The sequence below is a fragment of the Carcharodon carcharias genome, chromosome 2, assembly GCF_017639515.1.
Source record: "Carcharodon carcharias isolate sCarCar2 chromosome 2, sCarCar2.pri, whole genome shotgun sequence".
In the NCBI taxonomy this organism is placed as follows: domain Eukaryota; kingdom Metazoa; phylum Chordata; class Chondrichthyes; order Lamniformes; family Lamnidae; genus Carcharodon; species Carcharodon carcharias.
The window spans coordinates 74,095,776-74,122,485 of NC_054468.1; the positions used below are offsets into that span (position 1 = coordinate 74,095,776).

The window sequence follows — 26,710 nt, forward strand, 5'->3', positions numbered from 1 at the left end:
CTGTGTTACTTGCAGGACGTTCTTTAAACTCTCACGTGGAGACATGGCATCTGAGGAGCTGGCCAAGAAACTGCAGCGCCGACTGATGCTAGAGATGTCGACAGAGGATGCAAACGGCGAAATGGCAGCAAATAACAATTATATAGACATGGGTGTAGACACAGAGGAGAAACCAGTCACAATAAGCAATGCAGACACCGAGCTCTCCGCTAAACTGACCAGGAGGCTGGGCATTAATGAAGGGACTACGGAGCCCAAACAGGCGAAAGTGTTTAACCCTTACACGGAATTCAAAGAATTCACCAGGAAACAGATCAAGGACATGGAGAAGATGTTCAAGCTGTGAGTATGGGTTGACCCTGTGAATTTACATTTAATTTCCAAATCCACCTCCTGTTTCCACATCCATGTTCTTGCTAAAGATTCAGTATGTATAACCTTTTGGGGGAAATGACTGATTTATAACTTGGTTGTTCAAATTCTTGTGAGCGCCTGTATTTCTGGTATTGGAAGTGTTGGAGATGTTCCCAATAGTTAAATGAAGGTTTAAAATGCAACCCCCCCCCCCCCCCCAGAAAATGCTGCGAGGTGATGGTGATGATAGCGCCGCCAAATTAAGCTCCAACTGGATCTTAAGGTTCCGACTGTAAAGTTTCTGTGATGGGACCGATCTGTTTTGAGAGTGAGTTTGTGGAGCCTCCAACCTCGCGTTCTCTGTCTGGATCCCTCCAGAAGTGCGGAGACTTCAAACTATTCCCCGTCCGCTGAAGTTGGGGGTACAACACAGGTACAGTCTGATTACAACCTGCTCAGGTCCAATAAGGAAGCACCGGGATATGGGACATGAATCGTGTAGATGTTTTCTTCTCAACTGTATAACTGGGCTCTCTAGTCGAAAATGTACTTTTACAAGGTGTCTGCTACCTATTCTAGTGATTTTTTTATTAGCTACACTTCTAATGATGATGAACAAGAGTCTGCTAGTTTTAAGTGTTTAATGTCGCTTGCTACAGTGAGAATGTTTTAACGGTGAATGATACAGAAGTGAAATGTGCTCTGGGCAGTGACCAGGGACTGAGGGATTCCTCGTAAACTGGGCGGCGAAACTCTCTTCATCCCCGTGACATTTCAATGATCCTGACTCGGCGGTGCTGACTATTATGTGGCGGATTTATTTTGCTAACCCATTGCGGGTAATTTTTAAAGTAGATTAAAGTAATGATATATCCTGGTCTCCTTAACAGTGGCGCATCAGAGTTTACACTGGACACCGATCAGCCTAGTCTGACCTGTTTGCTATTGTACATGCGGACTCGGTGTTGGTACTAATCGACATACTAATTCATATCCCTGGGCATTCTTTTAACATGCCTGTGCACTCAACAGCATACTCGAGGTTAGCTGAGCACTTACAGCAAGCCTAAAAGGACAGCGTCATAAAAGTCTGCATTGAACAAATTTATTTTTGAGAGAAGTCCAAATTATGCCTCGGTACAAACAATATTTCTGTCTCGTACTGGAGTACGCGTGTCTCAGTTCATACAGAGAAGGCTAAGGGATTTAATGTGTTTAAAATCGTGAGGCGTTTAGATAGACAAAACTGTATCCAGTGGATGGCAAGGTCGATAGCCTGAGGGCAGAGGTTTCAGATGATTGGCCAATGAACCAGAGGCAACAGGAGGGGAAAAAAAAGGAGTGGTTAAGATTTAGAATGAAAGCCCTGCCTCTTAAGATGGTGGATACAGATTCACTAGAATCCTTCAGAAGGGAATTGAGTGATACTTGAAGATGAAAAATACTTGTAGTGATATGGGGAAAGAGTGGGACTAACTGGATCGCTGTTGGAAAGAGCCTGTGCACACTTGATGGACTAAATGACTTAAGCTATACTCTTCAACAGAAGGTTCTGTTGAAGGGTCATGAGGACTCGAAACGTCAACTCTTTTCTGCCGATGCTGCCAGACCTGCTGAGTTTTTCCAGGTAATTCTGTTTTTGTTTTGGATTTCCAGCATCCGCAGTTTTTTTGTTTTTTAAGCTATACTCTTCTGCTTCTATTCTCTAAGTACATTGCTCAGCAAATGTATATGATAGTTTAGAGGTGATAATACTAGTAATCCAGAGACACCAATCACTCCGTAGTTCAATGCAGTTAATAAAATAAATCTGAAATTTAACAAAAATAGTATTAATAAACATGCAACTACTAATTTATTATAAAACACACAAAGTTCACTATTGTCTATTTTTTAGGGAAGGAAATCTGCCATCCTTACCCGGTCTGGCCTATATGTGGCTCCAGGCCCCATAACAGTGTGGTTGAGTGTTAATGCCCATGTGAAATGGCCACTAGTGCTGTATTCAAGAAAGTTATCTACTCAATGGCAAATAAGAATGAGCAATAAATGCTGCCCTTGCCAGTGATGTCCACATCCCAGGAATGAATTTAAAAAGAAAGTGGCTGTCTTTGTAGCGGGCCTGAAGTATCTGATTGAACTCTTCAAAAGTGCTTGTGGCAATAACTTTTTTTGGGGGGAGGAGGAGGAGGAGGAGTGGGGGGGAGGGGAGAGAAAAGGCTATTTAGTTTGTTTGCTCAAATTTCAAACCTCCAGTAATCATCATGTCTCTTTTAATGAATTAGTTGAAATTCCAGTTCTGGGGAAATTCTTTCTAATTTGAATCCAATCATGCATCCAAGTGGAACAGTCATATAACTGGCAAATGTGTGGCCAGTAGATAAACTAATGGAAATTTTCTAATTTAAAACACATACCTGTAGATCACCTGCATCTATTCTGCACTGAAACAGTAACAATCTGTTCATTCTATATACAGCTAAGGTACTGGTGTTATGTCTTCACGTTTGGTGGTATTGGTGCTAGAAAGTGGTATAGAGAAATTGATTACACATTTTTTGATTTTCCAGCAACTACATGGGGGATATACATTCACATACTTCAATGGCAAGCAATATACTCTGTAACTAACTGGTGCTGTATTATTAACTACTGGCAGGAATAAACTCCTTGTGCAGATCTCATTGTTTTTTGATTCTCTGGCCATTGTCACCAAATCATAGCCTGGTCAGTTCTCCCCTATCTCTGGAACTTTCTTGCCCTGCTCCCTTCTATTCTCTTGTTTAAAATCCTTATGTCTACTGTCCTGCCTTTAAGTTTATCACCATGATGAGGATATTTTGACCTCTGCACTGAATAACCCCAGCCTTGAAGATTTCAGTTTTCACTTCTGGTCTCCCTGTCCCCTCCATTTACACTCCCTCTCTAATGTTTGGCCATGCCATCTCCCATGGCCACTCCTAGTAAAAGCCAACTCTGACCATGCCTCATATCTCCCACCATCCCCATTCCACTTCCCCTCTCCCTGAAATAAATCTCCCAAATCATCTACAAACACTTGTGCAGCCAGTCTTTGCCTAACCATTCCCCCTTGTCCACCTTTGAGCCTTTCTCATTGAGAACATACTTTCCTTCAGCATTACCAACAGTCATCTTAAGCCCCTCTCTCTCCTGCAACAAGTAAGAGGAGCTAATGGCTGGGTCACTTAAGGTTGACACTATCCATTCAAGCCTCTCTGTTTCTCACTTACTTCCACTCATTTTGTCCATGATATCTCTCTGCTCCCTTGACTTTTTTCCACAAAGCTGCTGACCATTGTAACTAGTTCTTTTCTCTTCAGTTGTATCCTTCCCTCTATTTCAAAACTGCTGTGATCGTCAAAAAAGTGCACCTTTGACTTCTGTAAGTTGCAAATTACTGCCCTATTTCTTTTTCTTCATTTTTAAATGTGCTTTAGTTTCTCAAATCCATGGCACTTTTTTTGTTTTTGTAACCCTTGTTTGAATCTCTACAATCAGATTCTGTCCGTATCTTAGAACTGAACTGCCCTAGCCAAAGTCACACAGAACATTCCCCATAACTGTGATTGGCTGGCTGTATTATCCCTCTTTGTCTTCTCTGCAGTTTTTGACATGGTCAACCACACCACCCCCCTCAACACCTTTCCTCCTTTGACCAGGTCAGTGGGACAGCCATGCTTGGTTCCACTCTTACTAATTCAATTGCATCCAGAGCATCTTCAGCAATGGTTTCTCTTCTGCATTGTTCTTCTAGAGTGTTGAAGATCTATCCTTGCACACCCTCCTCACTTTCTCATCTAAATGCTACCCCTTGACAACATCATCTGCCGACATGGAGTTAGCTTCCACATGTACGCTGTTAGGAATAGAGACCATTTAAGTAAGTTATATTTGTGGGTGTTAGGATGGAGTTTTAGCTTTAATGTTTAAGTTTGATTTGTACTTCTGTATGTGTGTGTTAAGAAAGGTCAAATTGAATTTTAGTTTCACTTTAAAAGGTGCTTGCATTTCTAATGAGATTTTTACGACTGTTGCAGCTAAGTTAAACAAGAGTAGGAAAACCAGTGCTGTTGCCTAGCAACAGGGATCCAGAGAGGCAGGTCTCTCCCACAGACACAGAAGAAAACTAAAGAAGCAGCAGTTTTGAGTTCAGTTTAAAGACTGCTGCCAAACAGAAGCCACCCAGAAGGGACAGATAGCCAGTCCCAAGCTAAAATTGGTTGAAAGTAGCTGCCAGAGAGAAACTGGAGAAAAAGGGACATATAGCAAGTCCCAAGCTAAAGAAAAGACGCCAAAATCCATGGGAGTGGAAGAGGAGAAAGTCCCAATCAGACTTTCTAGTTAAAGGAAGGACAGGAACCAGGAAAAGGTCCTATTATTGAAGTTAAGAGTGAAGGGCAGAGAGGTTCCAAGCTTCAGGTTTAAAGAGACAAAAGTCGCAGAAAGCAGATTTAAAGCGAGAATAGCTTGCAAGAGGCAAGAAGGTCCAAAGAGATGGCTGAAGGTCTGAAACTCTTTGCTATTGGCATGTGTAGCAGTGGTGTACTGTTGACTGCTGAGTTGGTGAGAGGGTATGTGAAAAACAGCTTGAGCGTATGTGGTGACCCAGGGGAGAGGAACAACAGAAGGAGAGGTTGAAACCCTGGAGGTGAATCCTTCCAGAAGGCATCTGTGAGAAAGCATCAGTTTGGGAGAAGATTCCAAAGCGAGTTCTTGGAAAGTGGAGATTGGAAAACCTCGTGGGAAAGATGGAGTTCAGTGAAACTGGTTGGCTCACGGTGTGACAAATGTCTGGGGGGGAGTTGATGGGAAATCCATAGCAACTGGTTGAGGTGGCATCTGTCACTTGGTTTCAGTGTGGTGTGTCTGACCACAAGTTGCCATTGGTTTACCTGGACTGTGTATTTACTGTGAACATTAGAATATAAAATAGCTATTGTAACTTGTGTTGTCCTTACAAATCTGTATATATTTGTGAAGGAGCATTGTAATATAGTTCATCATTTCTTGTTTAATAAATGTTTATGCTTTTGTTAAAAGTTCATTAGCTGACTCTGGTGACTATTCAGTAACTACTGTTCACTTATCTAAACAAACAAGTTAAAAGTTAGGATCTATCAAGCTGGTTTCCACTCTGGGATCAGGCTTGTCCCAGTTCTGCTGAAGGGTCATGAGGACTTGAAACGTCAACTCTTTTCTTCTCCGCCGATGCTGCCAGACCTGCTGAGTTTTTCCAGGTAATTCTGTTTTTGTTTTGGATTTCCAGCATCCGCAGTTTTTTGTTTTTATATATTTTTTGTCCAGGGGTAATCTCAGCTGGGATCATAGCATTTGCAGATGATACTTATCTGTTCCCCTCTGCCGCCTCTTTGACTCCTCAACTGCTCCTGACTGCATGTCTAATATCTAATGGCAGCATGAAGCACAATTTCTTTTAGTTAAAGAGCAATTTCATGAATTGGTAAAATGAATAGTTTTGACGCGATTGCAATTTAGAAATTTGCTGTGGCTTTAATGTTACTTAATTCAAAATTCGAACAGTATAGTGGTTGTGAAATTTATTTTGCTTTATGTAATTTAGTTGTCTTTCAACAAGATGTCTTTTTGCATCACAAAATTTCTCATCAGAACCTGTTTTGGAGCTTGAAGTCAGTGGCTTATCTAGATGTACCTTACTGTTTTGGACTTTAACACATCACAGCTGTTGAATTGTAAGCTTGTCACCTATATTGTAATAGTGAATTGAAAATGTGTACTTTGGTAACATGACTTAATGTTGCTTATTACTGAAGGAATGGGTATCTGTAGGTTTATAAACTTAAAACACTAACGAGAAGGGATTTTTTTTCCCCAAGCAATTGAAATTCTTCAGATTTTTTACAGCTTTTCTATTGGAGGGAGAATAGCTGCTGCTGAGATTTTCTTTCAAGGAGAAACCCCAGCTCTTAACTTGTATTTAGCACATGAGACACACTCCTGTATCTAGTTCCCAGCACCCTCTGTAAACATTTCATCTGCAGAAGAAAACCAGTCTGAAGGTGAATTGTTCCTATTTGTGTGGCAAGCCTTTGTCCCCACATCACAACGTCCTTCTGCTTGAAATGCATTGGATAACCTATAAATATCGCACAAAGCCCTTCAGTTCTGAAACAAGTTACACTCACTTCTCTCATTTCCCCCATTCACAATAATCTTCTGCAAAACTCCAATGATACATCCATGGCCCAAAATTAAATGTAATGATCATGTGACTAAAGGTGATTAGTTACTGATATTCGTTAGACTTTAAAATCTTTACTGTATAACGGATTAAACTTGTGACTTAATAATCAAAGATTAGACTGGAGCATTGTGCTGTTTCTTTTAAAAAAAACTTCACAATCAATGTTATAGCAATGTTTAAAACCTGTTTTCAATTACTACATAAAATTTTCATATTGTTGCTGATTGGATCAGACAATTTATTATCTTTGGGATCTGAATAAGTTTGAAAACAAGCATTTTATTTATGAATTAAACTAAATTTCCTAATGTGCTATGCAAAAATAATTTAATCAGAACATATGAAATAGATTGTAGCGTGCTACTCTTCTTTACAAGTTGTGGAATTTGAGTTATACAAAGCTCCAGCCCATGCCATTTTTGTATGAACCAAGTATTCAACTGCATCAAGTCAGGCCACAGCAAACTCACTGCGCTGAATTCATGCTGCCACTTATAAACTACGTGTGAATGGGAAAAATTTTGAAAGCCTACTGTACCCAAAACTGGGATGTTCTGTATAATTTGGATATATTAGCACTTGGAATATGGTATGTTTCTGTGTTTGACTCAAGAATGTTTTTGCTAAATTTGAGATGTACTGGCCTTGATTACTCAAGTCAAGGGCATGCTGCCACATGAGGAGAAATGGTGGTTTTATGATGATAGTAAGAAATTAAATTTGTGCTTTAAAACTGTCTTTATTCATTGGTAATGAAGCTTGCTATGAGGCTTGCTATTATGCTTTCTAAGTCAGGGCACAGGGAAATTCTGTTCTTGATATAAACATAACCAATTTGGACACATGTATGATTAATAACATGATTTCCATCTTGAGAATCAACAAATCATTTGCTGCCTATCTTGTGGCACCCCTCACCCCCACCCCCAAGCTGCTTCATTGCTTCCTTTAGCATTTTATAGTGAAGTTGGTCGCCATATTGATTCAGCTTGTGTTGTACATATTCGCTGGGGAAAGGACTAATGTACAGCAAGGTCTTTGGAAAGGAATGAGGAAAAAGCAGTTCAAAGTGCAATTCAGGCTTGTAGGATGGTAGTATGGGCATCAGGGTTGCCAATGTTGTGACTCTAAGACGAGAGGCTCAGTGTGTCCATCCTCCTCCTTTCTCACCCTTGCTCCCCTAAGCCCATCTAAAAATCTGTTGGATGCCATAATGTTGGATCCAACTATATATCAAGTTCATTCTGTGGAGGTTTTTGGATCTCTGTTATACCAATGATTGGGGATGTGCTTCTTTGAGGAGTTTAAGATAAAAATAATTGGGGTTACCCAAGCTATGTTCTCCCATTATGGTTGGCTTTATGATGACTTTTGCAAGGACAGGATGCAAGTTACCTGTGTGAAATTTGAGGGCAGAAAGGAAAACATTTTTTCCAAAAATCCAACTTGAGATCCTCCATTTAATTTAAAATTCTTAAATAAAATGGATTTGTGACTAAGCTTAGCATTGTTCATTTTAAATTCAAGGCAATTTCCCTTCTGTTATCAGGAGCATCTGGAGATTGTAGAACGTTTCAACCAGGCCAAAGTCAAATTTGCCCCAGGGAAAGATTATAATCTGAGGAGGCTCAAGCTCTCCCATTTCCAAATTTATCAATAGTACCTGGAACACTGCCCAATGAATCCTGAAATAGGTTTCTGTATCTGAGCTCGATACTGAGCAACTATAATGAGTAAATTCACCAATATACAAAGATCCTGAAGTAACATTTCTACAGGCAGCCAATTATTGCCTCAACATTACTGGTAAAGGAATAGTGAATGACTACTGGGTACTGAACGCTGTTTTTTAAACCTTTTTAAAGTTTAATTTGTGAAAACCTGGTTCTAAAATTGGAGCTCACCATAAAAGTAACTTGAGAATTTTGGGCAGGATTTTTGGTTCCATTTACATTGGCTCATTTTTGTGCTTCTACCCTTTCGGCCCAAACAGTCCGTGCTGGTGTTTATGCTCCAGTTGATGAACCTCCTCCCATCTTTTCTCCTCTAAATCCACCATAGTAACCATCTATTCTCTTCTCCCTCATGTGTGACTAGTTTTCCCTTAAATGCACCTATACTATTCACTACTTCAAACACTCACTGTGGTAGTGAGCTTTGCATTCATGAAACTCTTGGGTGACATTTTTTCTGAATTCCCTATTGCATTTCCTGGTGACTAACTTATATTGATGGCCGCTAGTTATGCTCTTCCCCACAAGATGAAACATTGGCCTGGATTTTCGAGCCTGCTAATATTGGGTGTGTTTGGTGGCGTGAATGGACAATACGTGAGAAGGCCAAAAATCGGTTTCACGATGTCATGAAACCAGTTTGTGATCATCCACTCAGCCTGCTGATAGTGGGGAAAGTGGCCTGCCATTGGACATTCGGAACCTCCATTGTAATACATCATATTATAAGGCCAGCTGACCTCATCGTCACCGCGGGCACAGTCCGTGCCCTCACGAGTCAGTGTGGTGGCACACTCCTCAAGTGAGTGGGCCACTCCAACCCCCAGTCTGTGATCTTTTCCTGCTGATGTGAGCAGGCTTCTCCTGCATGAAAACAGATTGAGAGAGTGTGAGTAGGACACATGACTGGTGAGCGGAGCCATGGATAGGATGAGGACACCAGCTTGAGAGGGTTTTAGCCATGTGTGTGTGTGTCACCTCATCTGCCCATAGCCCTTTATAGTCCCTATGCCAACTGCGAGTAAACTCATTCCAACCCATGCCCCCACCCATCACCCTTTTGCTCTTGCCCCTCCATGCCAATTCATCTAGTATCCCTTGGCAGATCCTTAAATTCTTTGACAGTTCCAATGAGCTTATACACATTTGAAACACAATCGTGTTCCCTTTTAACAATCCCAAAGGATGCCTTGCCTCTTCCAAAGATGTCCTGGGACTATATCTAAAGATACCTTGCCTGTCCAAACAAATACATAAAGTTCAATAGTACCTGGAACACAGCCCAATGAATCCTGAAATAGGTTTCTGTATCTGAGCTCGATACTGAGCAACTATAATGAGTAAATTCACCAATATACAAAGATCCTGAAGTAACATTTCTACAGGCAGCCAATTATTGCCTCAACATTTTATCTGTTATAATCTGCACACTTCTGGCTTCACACTCCACCAGCCCACCAAAATCCCACTTCAGTGGAGACAGCTGATCATTTAAATGGCCAGCTGCCTCTGTACACTGTACATGCATGAACCCTGGCCATCTCCAGTCTTGTGCACCACCCCGCCACCATCCCCCCCCCCCCCCCCCCCCCCCCCCCCCCCCCCCCCCCCCCCCCCCCCCACCCCCCCCCCCACCCCCACCCCCCTGGAAAAATAGGAAATGCCATATTCAATGTAGGAGTTGGATTTTCTAGCAATTTTCGCCATGAAGGAAAGGGTCTCTGTCATGGTGAAATTTGGGCCTATGTTTGCATTCCTTCAACTAATTAAAGCCTTATAGCAACAAACATTTCATTCAACTGCACAATTCCTTACACCAAGCTTTGGAATTCATAGTCCCATATCAAAGAGCCTAGAGTCACTTGTCAATCAAACTGTGAAATGGCAGGCACCCTACTGTGATAACTTTTGTTTGTGAAATCAGTCATGCAGCACTAACTGAAACTGAACTGGACTAGCCATATAAATACTGTGGCTACAAGAGTAAGTCAGAGGCCAGGAATCGTGCGGTGAGTAACTCACCTCCTGACTCCCCAAAGCCTGTCCACAATCTACAAGACACAATTCAGGAGTGTGATGGAATACTCTCCCCTTGCCTGGATGAGTGCAGCTCCAGCAACACTCAAGAAGCTTGGCACCATCCAGGACAAAGCAGCCCACTTGATTGGCACCACATCCACAAACATTCAGTCCCTCCACCATTGACACACACACACACACACACACAGACAGCAGTATGTACCATTTACAAGATGCACTGCAGGAATTCACCAAGTCTCCTTAGACAGCACCTTCTAAACCCTTGACTACTACCAGCTAGAAGGGCAAGGGCAGACACATGGGAACACAATCTGGAGATTCCCCTCCAAACCACTCACTTTCTGGTCTTGGAACTATATTGCCATTCCTTCACTCTCACTGGGTCAAACACCTGGAACTCCCTCCATAACAACACTCTGCAGTTCATGTGATGTAGGTATACCCAGTGGTTCAAGAAGGCAGCTCATCACCACCTTCCCAAGGGCAATTAGGGATGGGCAATAAGTGCTGGCCTAGCCAGTGATGCCGATATCCCATAAATGAATTAAAGAAAACAAATCCTATAATGGAACCTCTCAGGCTTATGTCAAACAGACAGAGTGAAATAGCAAGCAATCGTTTTTTTCTTTCAACAGTCCAGACATTTTTTTCCAATGATTAAAGGGCAGGACTTTTAAATGCCTTTGTCAGGTCCTCTTGACACTCTGGCAGGTCCTCTTGATAAGTGCTCCTGAAAGTTTTGACAAGTCTGATGATTCCAATAAGCTTGACAGTAATGGGTTTATGCACTTTATGCACATTTGTGCCTAATTTTAACAATTCCAAAGGGATCCTTACTTCCAGAAAAGATGTCCTGGGACCAGATCCAAAGCCTTACCTCTCCAAAGTGGTACTGTCCAAACATATCCACTAAGTTCAGATGTGCTCTTAGCAGGCCTAATCTGCACACTTAGGCAAGGATTTTTCAGTTGGCATGTGGGGCGGGCCCGACACGCCAGCGCATAAAATGATGTGTGATAACATTGAGCGTGCGTCCGACGTCATCGCGCTGTCTTGTGATGTTTCGTTTGGCGGGCATGCACCAGAATTGGCTTTGCGCCCGCCGATAATTGAAAGGCCTATTAAGGCCACTTACTCGGTAATTAATTTCAAGTTTACACTGCCCATCCAACCCAACGGTTGGCAGGCAGGCTAACAGGCCAAGCGGCCTTTACATTTTTTTAGGAAACCTCATCCAAGAGCGGAATGAGGTTTCCTAAAGTTTTTACGAATGAAATAAGTTTTTCAAAAAAATAAAAACATGTCCCATCTCACGTGACACAGTCACATGAGACGGGACATGGTTCAATAAATTTTTATTACAGTTATTTATGTTTTTCAAAAGCGCTTCAATCTCCCTGAGGCAGCTCCGTGCATCGGGGATTGAAGCGCTCTTTCGCGCACATGCATGTAAGAGCACGGGCTCTGACTCTCCCTCCTCCCCCTGCCCACACAGGTAGCGCTGAGCACTGCCGCTCACTTCTTACGCTGGGCAGGCCTTAATTGACCCACCCGCATAAAATAGCGGTGCGGAGCCAATCCCGGGTGGCACTCAGCTCCTCACTCGCTCTTACCAAGCCTGCCCGATGCAGGAAAAATTCTGGCCTTAAGATTTCACACTTCAAGGCTACCAAAATCCCACTTCAGCGGAGGCAGCTGGTGATTTAACAGGCCAGCTGTCTCCGTAAAACATGTGTGGAATATGTTCCATCCCATGAAAATGCAAAGTGCTGTGCTCTGGGGTAGGAGTTGCAATTTTTTGGAGTTCCATATTTTACCGCAACAGGGAGGCTTGCCATCATTGTGAAAAACTGGACCTTTGTTTTTTTGATTCCAAAGGCCAAATGGAAGTCCCAGCACTGATCCTTGTAGAACACCCCTTTCCTTCTGCCACTCTGAATAACTTTCCTTTACTCCCTCTCTCTGCTTTCTGTTTTGAAGCCAGCTAGCAATCCATTCTGCCACTTGTCCCCTGACTCCAGATTCCCTGACCTAATTCATTAGACTATTATGTACACCTTATTGAAGGCCTTTTGAAAATCCAGATAAATGACAACTTATTCATTATCTTTGTCTACTCCATTACCACTTCAAAAAATTTAAGGCTGGCCAAGTAAAGTTTCCATTTTTGAAATCCATGCTGACTATTCATTATTCTATTTCTCATTTTTAAGATGACCTTCAATTTGCTGCTTTATTTTTTCCCATCACTTATGTAAAGCTGACTGATCTATAATTCCCTGGACATGATCTGTCCCCTTTCTTAAATATAGGAATTACCTTGGGTATCTGCCAGTCCCCTGGCACTACACCTTTTTCTTAATGAATTATAAAATAAGCAGTAATGCCTCTGCTATGTCTTCCTTAGATCCCTTTAAAATACATGGATGCAATGATCTGGACCAGGGCTTTATTCTCTGAGTTTGTTTAATTTATTCAAAGCATCCCATTTTAAATGCATTTATCTAATTATTCATCGCATCATTCAATGCCATGTCCACTTGTTCTATCTTCCTGGTAAATGCTGAAAAAAAGCATTGATTAATATTTTTATCATCTATCATTACCTGTAATATTATTCTGCTATCCCTTAATGGTCCTATTCCCATCACAACTTCGCATTTTTTAAATAAATTGGTGTGGCTTAAAACAAAATAGTAAAATTGTTTAATGTTTCTTGATAATTTAATTTCATCATTCCTCTTTGCCTTCCTAATATTTTTTGACTTCTCTCCTAATCTCTTCATATTCTCGCTGATCCTGCACTCCTCTGACTCTGTACCTAACAAATGCTTCTTTCCTAACCCTTAATTGTTTCCTCTGTTTTGATTCATCCATGGAGTTTCAATAGTGTTTCATTTGTTCTTTTCAGCTGAATATATTTTTCCTGCACTCTGAATATCCTTTTTCAATATTTCCCATCATCCTATATTATTTGGTAATATGGTTGTCCATTTCGTTTCCCAAGTACAATCTCAGCCTCTCAATCAGCTTTCTCCAAACTATTAATTTGTTTTATTTGTAAAATTGATCTTCTCTATCATCGCACTCTACGGGGGTGAGAAAGGAGATGAATGAGCATGTAATTCTGCGTTGCCAACTGGTGTGCCAATTTCCTGTCAAAATCTTACTCCCCTAGCTATTTTGGGGAGTGCCAGATCCAGACGGAGTGGCTACCCATCTGCAATTGGTGGATAGCTGGTTAAAGTCATTTAAAAGACCAATTAAGGCTGTGAATCAGAGGCCAACTGGAATTTTCCAGTGAGTCTTCTGCAGCCCTCCAATATCTTTGGGAGCACAGTAGCTGCCCAGATGCAGACCCGGCAGGGGTGTGGGGGGTGTGGGGGGTTGGTGTTTGCGAGACAGCACTCCATGATGACTCTGAGGGCCCACTCTGCCTCCCTGTGGGGTGGTTCCCCATTTACAAAGATAGTCCAGTAACTGGGATCATTTTTTTTTCTTTTAGAAATACCTCAAGATCAGGATTCCCTCTTTCCCTTACCTGCAACAGCAGACTACAGGTCCATCCAAGCTCATGGGACTCCAATTGGTCCTTCAGCTTTTGAGAGCCTGCCCAACGGCAAGTATGCCCTCAGGCTACTAATGATGATTAGGCAAAATCAATGTCAGGTGACTGTCCCCAACAGTGCAGGGTCGTGACCTGCATTTGACCCCGATGTCAGATGTCCCGACCCAAAATGCAAAATCCTGCTCTTTTTGTCTTTTCAAGTAAAGCTGGCAGACCTATCCACAACTCAAGCTACTGCCTGCTTTTGCTCTTTTATAAGCTTAAAAGCAAAAGTGAAAATATATTTCAACTGTGAAATTTGCTAAAGTAGTCTCAGCTTATGACATTTGAAGCATGATCCAGTTGCTTGTCAATTTTCACATTGGGCTGGAATCAGTGGCATTCTCTGGCAGCCCAGCTACTCTTCTCCTTTCTGCGCCCCACCCACTCTGCACAGTTAGTACATCTTGTACTGTTCCTGCTTATTCAGCAAATTGAAATGTAAGTCACGGCTGTCTAATGTAACATTTTAATGATTCACGTTTATCTTGTATTTTAAAATGGTATTGACAGGATCTCCTGATTAATGGACTTCATTTAATATTGAGGTAAATTTCTAGTCTCTGGTAGAAGATTCCTTATTTTTAAATGCCTTTCAAATCCAAATAATTGGTATACCCTTCTATCTCTGCTCCTGTGCCAACACAACCTACTCACTTGGATTTATCTAACAATTTTATGTTTAGTACAAATGTACAAACTGGTTGTTCCAAGTGCGATAGGCAGTTTGCCATTTGATTCACATTTAATACATCTGAAGGAATGAACCAAGTGGCTTTTAATTTAATTCAATTTGGTTCCTTCTGGTTAGAATACAACTTGTCCAACTAAAAATGAAAATGGCAGCACACAACCAGAGGCGTGTTCACCTCTTTTCCACAAAGAAACTGTTTTTGTTCCTTGCTGTGACCTGGTTGTGGAACTAATGTGGCTGGAACCATTTTTGTTTTGTTCCTTACCTGCACTTGGGCCTTGGGGATCTGCCATGGCATTAATTCTGCAAATGTCGTTTTTATTTTGAATATACTATTGAACTCTGATTCATTTAAAAAATCACAGCTTCTGGGCAGGGCTGAAATTGTGATTATAGGCAAAACTGAACCAAGATTGTATTGTGAAGTGCTTCAGCCAGCATGACCTCGTCCACCACCCGTGATTCAGTTTTTTAATATAAGCTTGCAAAGCATTGTGTTCGGTAGATGCTGTTCATGACTAGCTGTTAGACCCCCTTTTTAGTTTTCTGGTAGTATAATTTTGAGCTCATTTCTATTCTACAAGCACTAACTAGTTCAGTTGAAATTGCCTATGTAGCTTCTCATATTTTACTCTTCACAATCAACAATATGATGTTGTTTGGGAAAGGAGGTAAGATTGTAATTGTGTTTGTTTTTGTTAATGCCCATAAACTGATTTGTTTAATTATTATCGAAGCTCATTAATTTGATGCTTCATAATTTATTTCAGTATTTATAGATGCCCTTCTTGAAATTTGGTCATGAGTTTAAAAAAAAAGGACCCTACTTTTATACAAAGTTTAGAAAAATAAAGTTAGCAAGCCTCTTATGAGCCATTTTCCTTCTCTCTCGCCTCATCTTCATCTTCCTTTGCTTCCCCCCACCCCTTTCCTGTCAAACCCTGATTTTTTTATAATCTGATGGTCATCTGATCTTTTTAGAGTGGCCTTGGTAGTTGGTGTAAGTTGGTATTCAGGCCAGTTTCTCTCAACCATATTTCCTTCAAGGACGAGAGGGAATCTTCCATTCCCAAAAGATTACTTTCTCTGGTATAGTGAATAATTCAGGAGGCCATTACATTTCAAAACTAATTTGTCATGCTTGAAGTGATGAGGGCTTTCTGGATTATGTGCAAACATCAATATCCATGATGGGAGTGTTTATTACTGTGTTTGAACATGCAAACAAGAGCAGGAATAGGCCACTCAACCCTCGAGCCTACTCAGCCATTCAATAACATCATGACTGATCTGATTGTAACCTCAACTCCACATTCCCACCTATTCTGATAACCTTTCACTCCCTTGCTTATCAAGAATCTTACTACCTCTGCCTTAAAAATATTCAAAGATTCTGCTTCCACCACCTTTTGAGGAAGAGAGTTCCAAAGACTCATGACCCCCAGGAAAAAATTCTCCTCATCTGTCTTAAATGGGCGACAGCTTGTTTTTAAATAGTGACCTCTAGTTCTAGATTTTTCCACAGGAGGAAACATCCTCTTTACATCCACCCTGTCAAGACTCCTCAGGATCTTGTGTTTCAATCAGGTCACCTCTTACTCTTCTAAGCTCCAGCAGATAGAAACCTAGCCTGTCCAGCCTTTCCTCATAACACAACAACGCCCCCATTCCAGATATTAGTCTCTTAAACCTTCTCTGAACCACTTCCAATGCATTTACATCCTTCCTTTAAAATAAGGAGACCAATACTTTACACAGTACTCCAGATGTGGCCTCACCAATGCCCTGTATAAATGAAGCATAACCTCTCTACTTTTGTACTTCAGACCCCTCGCAATAAATGAGAACATTCTATTAGCTTTCCTAATTATGTGCTATACCTGTATACTAACCTTTTGCAATTCATGCACTGGGGCTTTATGCTGTAGAAGAATGAATTTCAGACTAATTTGTTGCCAGGAAAATGTGTTAAAACGCAAGCCAAGCCAATAGATAAAGTACCGTATTGCTACTTGTTATTTGTCAAATAGTGGGAAGCCCCAATTTTTAAGTCATTGTAATCCACTGCTGGGGAACTGACATCAGATATGTAACCCACATTAAAACTTGAGCTGAATTGCAGGAAGATTTTATACTCTGCATTAGGGCAACTTTTAATTGTATAGTCACATGAGTTGTTTCCTACAGTGCATCTTAACATGCGCTAATGCACCCTGCATGTTAGCATAATATTACCGCAGTCTGACCTGAACTCTGCCCACGACATTTAGTTCAGCCATTTGTCTTTTGTGCTTTTTCTGTGGATGAAATCTGTCAAGTCCCCATGTGACTGAACCAGATTAAGAGTTCAGTTATTAAAACAATCCCATCATTGTCCATTCTTTCCCAGGAAGGAGAAGAGCTTGGTACATTGGTGTTGACTCTCAATGCTGTCAATAGCCATCACAAATGAAGTCCTCTTCTGAGTTTCTGAAATAATAACACAGGTATTTTGATCTGGTAAAATTATTCATCGGGGATAGAGATATGTCCTAGATTTCTGAATTTACTGAAGTGCTGCAGTCAAAATATTTTAAATATGGTGACCTGATTGAAAGCCAATGCTGTGTAATTAATATAACACTTAACTAGAACAAGTTGTCCTTGACACTTAACTGAAGGTTCATTATCTAATGTTCATTTTTTTTTGCCCTAGCAAATGGTTAGACTAAATACCAGCATTTGGATACTGTTCTTTCACCTCTGACCTGAATTGGAATGCACCCTTGGGCTAGGTGAAATTGAGCTCTTTTAAGAGGACAAGGTAATGTGGGAGAGTCTTGCTCTTGCTCCACATGGCCAAGTCCGTAATCTAACATCTTAATTAAACTTCTAGTTGAAGGTGGGATATCATATGAAATGTAATTTTTAATAAATAGGATAACTTTTGGCAGATTAAGCTTTGTCTTGTTATTTGAATTATATTTGAAATGGTAGTGTTTATTAAGCTATTTCATAAAAGGGCTTTTATTGATCTCAGCAACATTTCCACATTTTCTTGGTTTGTAATTCCTTTTGGTTTTTGCAGACCCTTGTGCTAAAAATCTTGCATAATACTGCCACACTACATGTTGAGTTGATGGAATCTTTCCTTCTCAAAACACAGCAGTATGGTGGTAGTGACATATATAGAAGGGCGCCATCTGTATAGACTGGTAGTACGTGCTGTAGTTACCTGGCCTCCTTGCCATGAATCGAAGCAGGGAAAAGCCTATGGCCTGAATTTTCACAACAATGGAGAGTCTTTCCGTTATTGTGAAAGTGGTGGAAGAGGCCCGAATCTGAGTCCCATCCCCAAACTACCATTTTCATGGGGGCGGGAATCTGCCTGGGTTGGGATTCACCCATAGAAATCAGCAGCTGCCTCCACTCATTTAGTTTTGGTGTGAGGTGTCTGAAACCCGACATGCACAGATTAGACCTGGCAGGAGCAGGTCTGAACTTCGTGGACTGGGTTTGGATAGCCAGGGTACCCCTTTGGAGAGGTAAGATACCCCTTTGGATATGGTGCCAGGTCACTTTTGGGGACAGGTTAGGCGCCGTTTGGGATTTTTAAAATTAGGCATGAATGTGTGTAAAAAGTGTGTAAATTCATTGGAACTGTGAAGCTTATTGGAACTGTCAGAAATAAAAATCAAAAGTGTAAAGATGAATTGTCAATATATTTAAAACTCCTGCCCTTTAACTCCTTGAAAAAATTCTCTGGAATGTTTTAAAAAATGCTGCTTGTTTCACTCTCTGATAAGCCTTAAGGTTACCATTACTAGAATAGGGCTGATTTTTCACAATGTCTATTAATTAAATTAATTAAACAATGGCCTTGGAGAGGGTCCAGAGGAGGTTCACAAGAATGATCCCAGGAATGAAAGGCTTAACATATGAAGAATGTTTGGGGACTCTGGTTCTATACTTGATGGAGTTTAGAAGGATGAGGGGGATCTGATTGAAATTTACAGAATACTGAAAGGCCTGAATAGAGTGGACGAGGGGAAGATGTTTCCATTAGTAGGAAAGACTAGGACCTAAGGGCACAGCCTCAGAGTAAGGGGAAGACCTTTTAGAACAGAAATGAGGAGAAACTTATTTAGCCAGAGAGTGGTAAATCTATGGAATTCATTGCCAGAGAAGGCTGTGAAGGCCAGGTCATTGAGTGTGTTTAAGACCAAGATAGATAGGTTCTTGATTGGTAAGGGGATCAAAGGTTACGGGAAGAAGGCGGGAGAATGGGGTTGAGAAACTTATCAGCCATGATTGAATGGCGGAGCAAACTCGATGGGCCAAATGGCCTAATTTCTGCTCCTATGTCTTATGGTCTTATCACAGTAGGGCGCCTGCCGTTTCACAACTTTATTGACAGCTCAATCAGTTATGGACTCTGTGGGACTATGAATCTCCATAGCAACAAGCATTGGAATTAAGCATTTGAATGAAATGTTTGTTATAAGGGATAATGTAGCTGAAGTAATGTAAATGGGTTTTTATGAATGGCTTTTTAAAAATAAAGTCTGCAATAGACACTTGGAACTTTTGTTATTTAATATCAACATAGGTACTGCGATCTGTCCATGGTGGATACTGGTGAGTGGCATGGTAGGTGTAAGGGTAAAGGGTGGTTGGGGCATGGGCTGACACTAAGACAGAGGGTCTGACAGAGGTTGGGAAGGGGCAAGGTTGGCTTGGAGCGTAAGAGGGGCCATGTATGGTTGTTGGGTGGGGGCATGGGTTGGCATGCATGGGAAGTATGAGAGGTGAAGTCTGGAGGGCTGTTTTGCTTTTCTTTTTATTAAAAAAAACTTCAATATAGTGCTGGTGCAGGCCTTCTGTACAGCCCACCTTTGCAACTGGCAGCCTCTGTACTTGTTCCAGGATCGCCCAGCCCAACTCGCTAGAACGAAAATCCAGCCTCCTGAGCCACTTACTCCTGAGTTGAGATTGCAGAACCAGGAATTGTCCTGATTCAGTGCACCCGACCCTGGAGCTGAAATCCAGGCACTTATTCTGCCTAGTACCTTGTTGGATGGGAAATGTGGATGAGGTGATCAATGTAGCTCACCAAATAACTGCAAGTAGAGAATGTTTCTCTAAGGTGAGGTTATTTGGCTATGTCTCTTCCTTTTAAGCATCTTTTCATTCCTCCCCCCCCACCCCCAACAACAACTAAAAAGCCTCAATTAATTTTTGAGTATTAATTAGCTGTGGTTCTAGTTGGTGTTTAGTTTTCACGTTTCCAATGGTTAACTTCATGGATCCTTAATGCATCCATGAATAGTGGCTTGAAAGTATTCCATTACCTTTTGGAAGAATGGATAAATTTGACAGCCTTGCCATTAGGGGCAGAGAGAGAAAAACTAAGTGTGTGTTTATTAGGACAGTGGAGTTTCAAGGGGTAGTGGTAAAGAAAGACTTGAGGATGGGACAGAGTAGAAAGAAACTGTTCATGTGATTTGAGGGGTCTAGAACAAGTATAAGCTGTTAGGACAGAGACCAAGAGAAACACTTTTTTTAACCAGTGTTCTGTGAGTTGGTGGAACGCAATCTGATGAAAGCAGAGATCATGGACTGGATTATTGTACAGTGTTGGAGGTTGGAATGGGGCAAGAATGATTAAAACCTTAGAATCTTGTGCACTAATTTCAAATTTGCAATGCCTTCCTGACTACACACTGTTCTTGTGCGGTCTATTCACAGGTCATGAAGGCCTTGGACCATGACACTCACGCGCCTCTTCTGAGGTCAGGGTTGCCATTGTGATCCCTAGGGGAAGTTTGAATTTTCTCCTTTTGCACCCCATGCCATCCAACCCCCACTATTTTCATGTGCAGGTTTTGGAACACATTATGTACATATTTAAAGAAAAAACATTGAAGAGTTTGTGACTACCTGGCGAAAGCCTGCTGAGGAATCAGCAACATTCTGTTAAATGTTTTGATAGCTTTAAATGTCACTATTTAAATGCTGGATTGTAATGTAGGTATGTTTTTTGCAGTGATTCATTGTAGTGCTCTGTCCTGAAAAGATATTGACCAGCTATCCTTAAGTGTTGAGATGCATTAGAGCACTTTCTCAGCAAATGGTTCGGGTCTGGAATGCACTGCCTGCAAGTGTAGTGGAGGCAGGTTCAATCAAGGCATAGATTGTTTCTATTTGAATAATGCACAAAGGTACAGGGAAAAAGCAGGAGAATGGCACTAAGTCATGATGCTCATTTGGAGAGCCAGTGCAGAATGGCCTCCTTCTGCACTATAACAATTCTAATTCTGGTGTAGCTTAGAAAAAAAGACAATTGATTTTACAGTCTCAATAGACTCCATTGTTGACAGTTCTTCTAACTATGAATGCTTGGCTGAGTTAAAAAAAGTTCCAGAACCACTTAGTTCAGCAGGGGGCTGTGTTCTCATTTTGATTAACGGTTTTAAGAGGTTATTAAAGGATTATCTGTCCTATGAAGTGGTAAATGAATGTTTGTTTTTGCAACAGATTAACTGCTTGAGGGGCTGAATCCCCCCCCCACCCACCGTTGGGGGGGGGAAGTTGATGGGTGGATGCATGCCAGCGCGCTTCCGATCGGTGCCCATGATCGGAGGCACTGCGCCATTTTATATGGGTGGGCCATTTAAGGCCCGCCCAGCGTGATGTCCACAGGAAAACACTGTGCGCTCCCTGGGCGGGTTGGGGGGAATCCCTAAAATCGAGAGTGCGCTCTATCGTGCATGCGCACAAAAGAGCACACTCATCTCCCTAAGGCTAAGTGCAGCCTCAGGGAGATTGGCTCTACTTTCAACAATATTAAAAATAGAAAAAAATTCCCTTACATGTCTCCTCATGTGACAATTCACTAGACTTGGGACATGTTCATAATTTCCATAAATACTTTATTAAAATTTTTAAAACCTTAACATGAAACCTCATCCTGCTGGTGAATGAGGTTTCATGTTTTTTCTAGTTGCCACTGGGGCTCCTGGCCTGCCTGCCAATCTTAAGGTTGGATGGGCGAGTCCTTTTAGTTGCTTAATTGATCCTGTCAATGGCCTCAATTGGCCATTGACAGGTTGGCGAGCCCGCTGCTGATTTTGCTGTGCCCCCACCTTTCTGAAAATTTAAATGGGGCACGGTGATGTTGGGAGTTCCGCCTGACGTCATCCTGTGTCATTTTACGTGTCGGCGAGCAGGCACCGCCCCCACTTGCCGACGGTACAATCCTGCCCGAGGGGTTTTAAATTTTTTGACTGGCTTTTATGAGTCAGTTTTTTTTTCTAGCCTGAAGTACATTCAAAGGCTCTATTAGATTGCGAGCAGTTTAAATTTAATGCCCACTTCAAAGGAACCCACTATGGACAGGGCTCAGGATATTGATTGCATGGCTATTGATGGGGACATGGGGTTGGGAGAGGGGCTAAGGCTTTGGAGGCATAAGATTTATGGGATGAGCTGGGGTAATGGCCCAAAGGAGTTTGAGGGGGCTTGTGGGTGGCTTGGGGGATATGAAGATCTATGGGGGGGGTGGTACTTGAAGGGGTGAAGTTTAGGGAGCTGGGTCAATATCCCTGAGGAGATTGAGAAGGCATGGGGGTGGGTGGGGTGAGATTCGGGGGACATAAGAACTATGTTGGGATGCCTCTGAGAACTGAGGTGGGCTTTCTAACCAGGCTGCCTCCAAACCCACACTCTTCCCACAATACATTGCTGCTCAGAAAATCCAAGCTGTCCCATTTCGCATTTTCAGAGACACAAGTGTGGTGGGAACGATGTTTGGAGGTGGGTTCCAGTTTTGGAAGTTGGAAATGGACCCTATTTCAACATATAAGAATTGGTTGAGTAGGGTTTTTTAAGGAAAGGAAAATAGAGTAGGTGATACTGGAGCAAACAGATAAATTAGGTCTGATGGGCAATAAACATCAACATGGACTAGTTGGCTGAAACAATCTGCATCAGAGTTGTAATTTCCACGTAGATCTGGCATGGTGATATATGATTGGCACTGCGACTGATTTTGGTTAAGACCTGATGAGCATCCTCGAAGATCCAGGTGCCAGGGTTTAAGCAGTGGCTTTTTATCAATATATATTGCTTCATGACTATATATTGCTTTATAAAAGTTGTAGATTACATGGTGCAAATTAAACATTGTACCATTGTTTGTGACCCTAACACTTGGGATCTAATTAATCACATTTTAGAGCAGATTGTGATTGTTTACTCTATAAATCTTTTGTCACTGCGCTGCTGCCGACATGACCTAGTTACAAGTTTCAAGTGACACAGCTCTTTGTACTTCAGAGTAGCCAGCTGGGGAGCAGTGGTATGAGATGTTGGTTCACTGGAATGTTTCCACAGTAGTAAAATCAATGAAACCCTGCACAAGTTTGACATTGTGTATATTAGTATTACAAGTAGCAGCAAGGTCCTGGCACAGCTGGTTCCCCTTGGCTGTGCAGTTAAAAGGAAGATTTTTGTTATGTAGCTTGGATGTTTCATATTCATTGATAGATGGAGCATTGCTAGCTTTTAGACCAATATAGTTCCACTTCCATTAAAGCTGATGCCCCTATCCCCTCTTTAACCTTCGAAATTTTAAACTCCTGTTTTCAATATTTCAGATTATATTTGGTACTTTATCTATACAATCATCATTTCCCGGAAATACACCATCTGAAAAAGCCTTTAACTGAAATTGTAAGCCTCTGTCACAATTCATGAATCTTTAGGCATTCCTTGTTTGATCCATAACTTGTAAACAATGCTGACTCTGCCATCATGATTCGATTAGTGTAGTGAATAAAAGATTGCTATCTGAACATTGATACTAAATCCAATTCATGATGCTTGTCTTTGGAATCTGAAATATAGGGCAGAATTTTGCCCTTGGTGGGCTGGCGGGCCCCACCAGCTCAGTGGCGGGCGGGCAGCCGACCCCCGTCATCGAAACGGGCCCTGCCGCCATTTTAAGTGGGCAGGCCAATTAATGCCCGCCTAGCAGGCTACCCGACAGGAAGCACTATGCACTTCTGATGCGGGGAGGGGAGGGACTCCCCCAACTATCAAAGTGCGCTCTTTTGTGCATGTGCGTGCAAGACCGCACATCTCCCTGAGACTAAGTGATGAAAGTTATTTAAACATCAAGAATAGACAAATAAAAAATTTATTAACATGTCTCCCTCATGTGACAATGTCAAATGAGATGGGACATGTTAATAAAAAGGACATAAAGTTTATTAAGCATTTTTAAAACGGACACAAAACCTCATCCCGCCAGTGGATGAGGTTTCATGTTTTTTCTATTCCTCGCTGGGGCTCCTGGCCTGCCCACCAACCTTAAGGTTGGACGGGCAGGGCATTTAATGAGCTTAATTATCCTGTCAATGGCCTCATTTGGCCATTGACAGGTTGGCAGGCAGACAGCTGATTTCGTTGTCCGCCCCCCTTCCTGAATATTTAAATGGGGCGAGATGATGGGGGTTCCTCCCGCATCATTTTCGCGTCAGCGAGTGGGCCCCGCCCCCTAACTCGCCGAAGGAAACATTCTGGCCATAGAATTGTAAACCAGACAAAATCATGGGGCAGAGTTTTTAGCACTGTGGGTGGGCACACGCCCAACCCAACTGAACGTGAAATGACACATGATGACGTTGGCCGAGCGTGCTGACATCAACACACGGTAGCGCAATAATTTGGTCAGTGGGCATGCTCTGGAGCCGGCAGTATCCCCGCCGACAACTAAAAGGCCTATTAGGGCCATTAAATAATCAATTGTGCTTAATTTTTCATTGCATGTTCAACCTAACGATTGATGGGCAGGCCAAAAGGCCAAGCGGTCTTTGCATATTTTTGGAAACTTCATCCATGGGTGGGATGAGGTTTCCAAAATCATACACAAATGAAATAAAAATTTTAATTTTTAATTTAAAAAAACATGTCACAGTTCATGAATCTTTAGGCATTCCTTGTTTGATCCATAACTTGTAAACAATGTATATCCTTCTTCTCCCTGAGGCAGCTCCATGCCTCAGAAATCATTCAGCGCTCTTCCACACGCATGTGTAAAGTTTGCATTAGGCCGGCTCACCCTCCTCGCGGCCCCCCACCCCCTCCTGCCCGCACAGGCAGTGCTCAGCGCTGCCACTTGCGTATCATTAAGGCCCGCCCATGTAAAATCGCGGTGTACTGGTGATTGCGGTCGGCTTCCTGACTGCCCCCGCTGATCCCCCATGATCTTCTGAAATTGTGCCTTTTATATTTTAGAATTGTTTCCTCCCTCACAACTATATCCAGTTTATAAATAGAATTACCTGGAAAAACTCAGCAGGTCTGGCAGCTTCGGCGGAGAAGAAAAGAGTTGACGTTTCGAGTCCTGCTAGTCCTGCTAGTCTTTCCACCCCACTCCCACTAGAGCTGTACCTTGAGTGCCCTACCATCCATTCTTAATTAGCATATTCATTTAGATAATTTCAACACCTTCAACACCTGTGTGTTCTTTTGTTCTTTTGTCTGTGATATCTTTTGATTATCTGCTCCTATCACTGCTTGCTTGTCCCTACAACCACACCACACCCCCCCACTTCTCTCCCCCCATCCCACCGCACCCCCCCCCCGACCTTAAACCAGCTTATATTTCACCCGTCTTCTTATATTCACACAGTTCTGTGGAAGGGTCATGAGGACTCGTAACGTCAACTCCTTTCTTCTCCACCGATGCTGCCAGACCTGCTGAGTTTTTCCAGGTAATTCTGTTTTTGTTTTGGATTTCCAGCATCCACAGACTTTTGTTTTTGTCTCTGTGTTTAATTGACTGCCACTCCTCTTCAAGAAATGCCTACCTTGAAATAGTTTTCCTCCTCTCGGCAACGAGATTTCCATATCTCTCTTTTGCCTTGTTCACCTTCATTGCTTTCCATTTCTCTCCTGGTGTTTGACAAGGTGTTTACTAAAACCCACTTTCACAGCCATATCTCCTTTCTCAGTGACTGTCTCCGTCTCTGACTTACCCCACGTGGATTTCAACTGAAATTCCATCCTTCTTGTTTCGAACCCACCCAGGATTACAGGTATCTCCGGGATACAAAATGTTTCTCGGACTGCTGTACCCGTCACATTTGGAGATCCACACTCAGTGCCATGCTCCACCATTTGAACACACTCAACCTCTCCCTCCAGCAGCACCGCTGAACCCTTTTTCAAAGCTGCACGTGCCCCCAGTTTCATTTTATTCTTCGTCTCATCCGACGCCTCAACAAGAAACTTTTTCTCTTTCTCTCAAGTGCTAAGGAACGCAAGCTCCAACAACTCATCGAAACCAACACCCATCTAGGACCCTCCACCCCTGCCTGTCCCTCCACCCCCACCCCATCTTCCAATCCCAGCCCCGGCCGTGTATTCACTATACCCCGTGACCTTCCCCTCTCCGATGCTGAACGTTCAGTGCTCAGCAAAGGACTTAGTTTCATACCCTTACGCCCTCATCTCAATGAATTTCGGGCTCGGCATGATTCTGAACTCTTCTTCCGCCGTCTTCGTCTCCGTGCTCACTTCTTTGGGCAGGAGTCCTCTCCCCATTCAACGGATCCTTTTACCCACCTCCAATATTCTCCCACTACTTGGACTCCTCCCTCTGGATTCTTACCTTCTCTTGATCTTTTCATTGAGAAATGGCGTGACATTAGTCGTCTCAATTTCTCTGCTCCTCCCACCCATTCTAATCTGTCTCTCTCTGAACTTACTGCACTCCGTTCTCTCAGGTCCAACCCCAACATTGTCATCAAACCCGATGATGAGGGTGGTGCTGTTGTTGTCTGGCGCACTGACCTCTACCTCGCGGAGGCTGAGCGTCAACTCGCAGACACTTCCTCCTACCTCTCCTTGGACCATGACCCCACCACTGAACATCAAGCCATTGTTTCCAGGACTGTCACTGACCTCATCTCCTCTGGAGATCTTCCTCCCACAGCTTCCAACCTGATAGTCGCCCAACCTCAGACGGCCCGCTTCTACCTCCTACCCAAAAT

At 42.4% G+C, this 26,710-nt stretch overlaps 1 protein-coding gene across 1 annotated transcript in view; it reads left to right on the forward strand.

Annotated features, from left to right (window-relative positions):
- The first annotated feature begins 6 nt into the window (after positions 1-6).
- The window catches only part of efhd1 (EF-hand domain family, member D1), a 166,959-nt gene continuing 140,255 nt past the window's right edge, over positions 7-26,710 (forward strand). Inside the window, exon 1 of the mRNA XM_041177343.1 lies at positions 7-342. Within this exon, the coding sequence (XP_041033277.1) occupies positions 44-342 (299 nt within the window). The 5' untranslated portion in view covers positions 7-43. The remainder of the gene's footprint in view (positions 343-26,710) is intronic.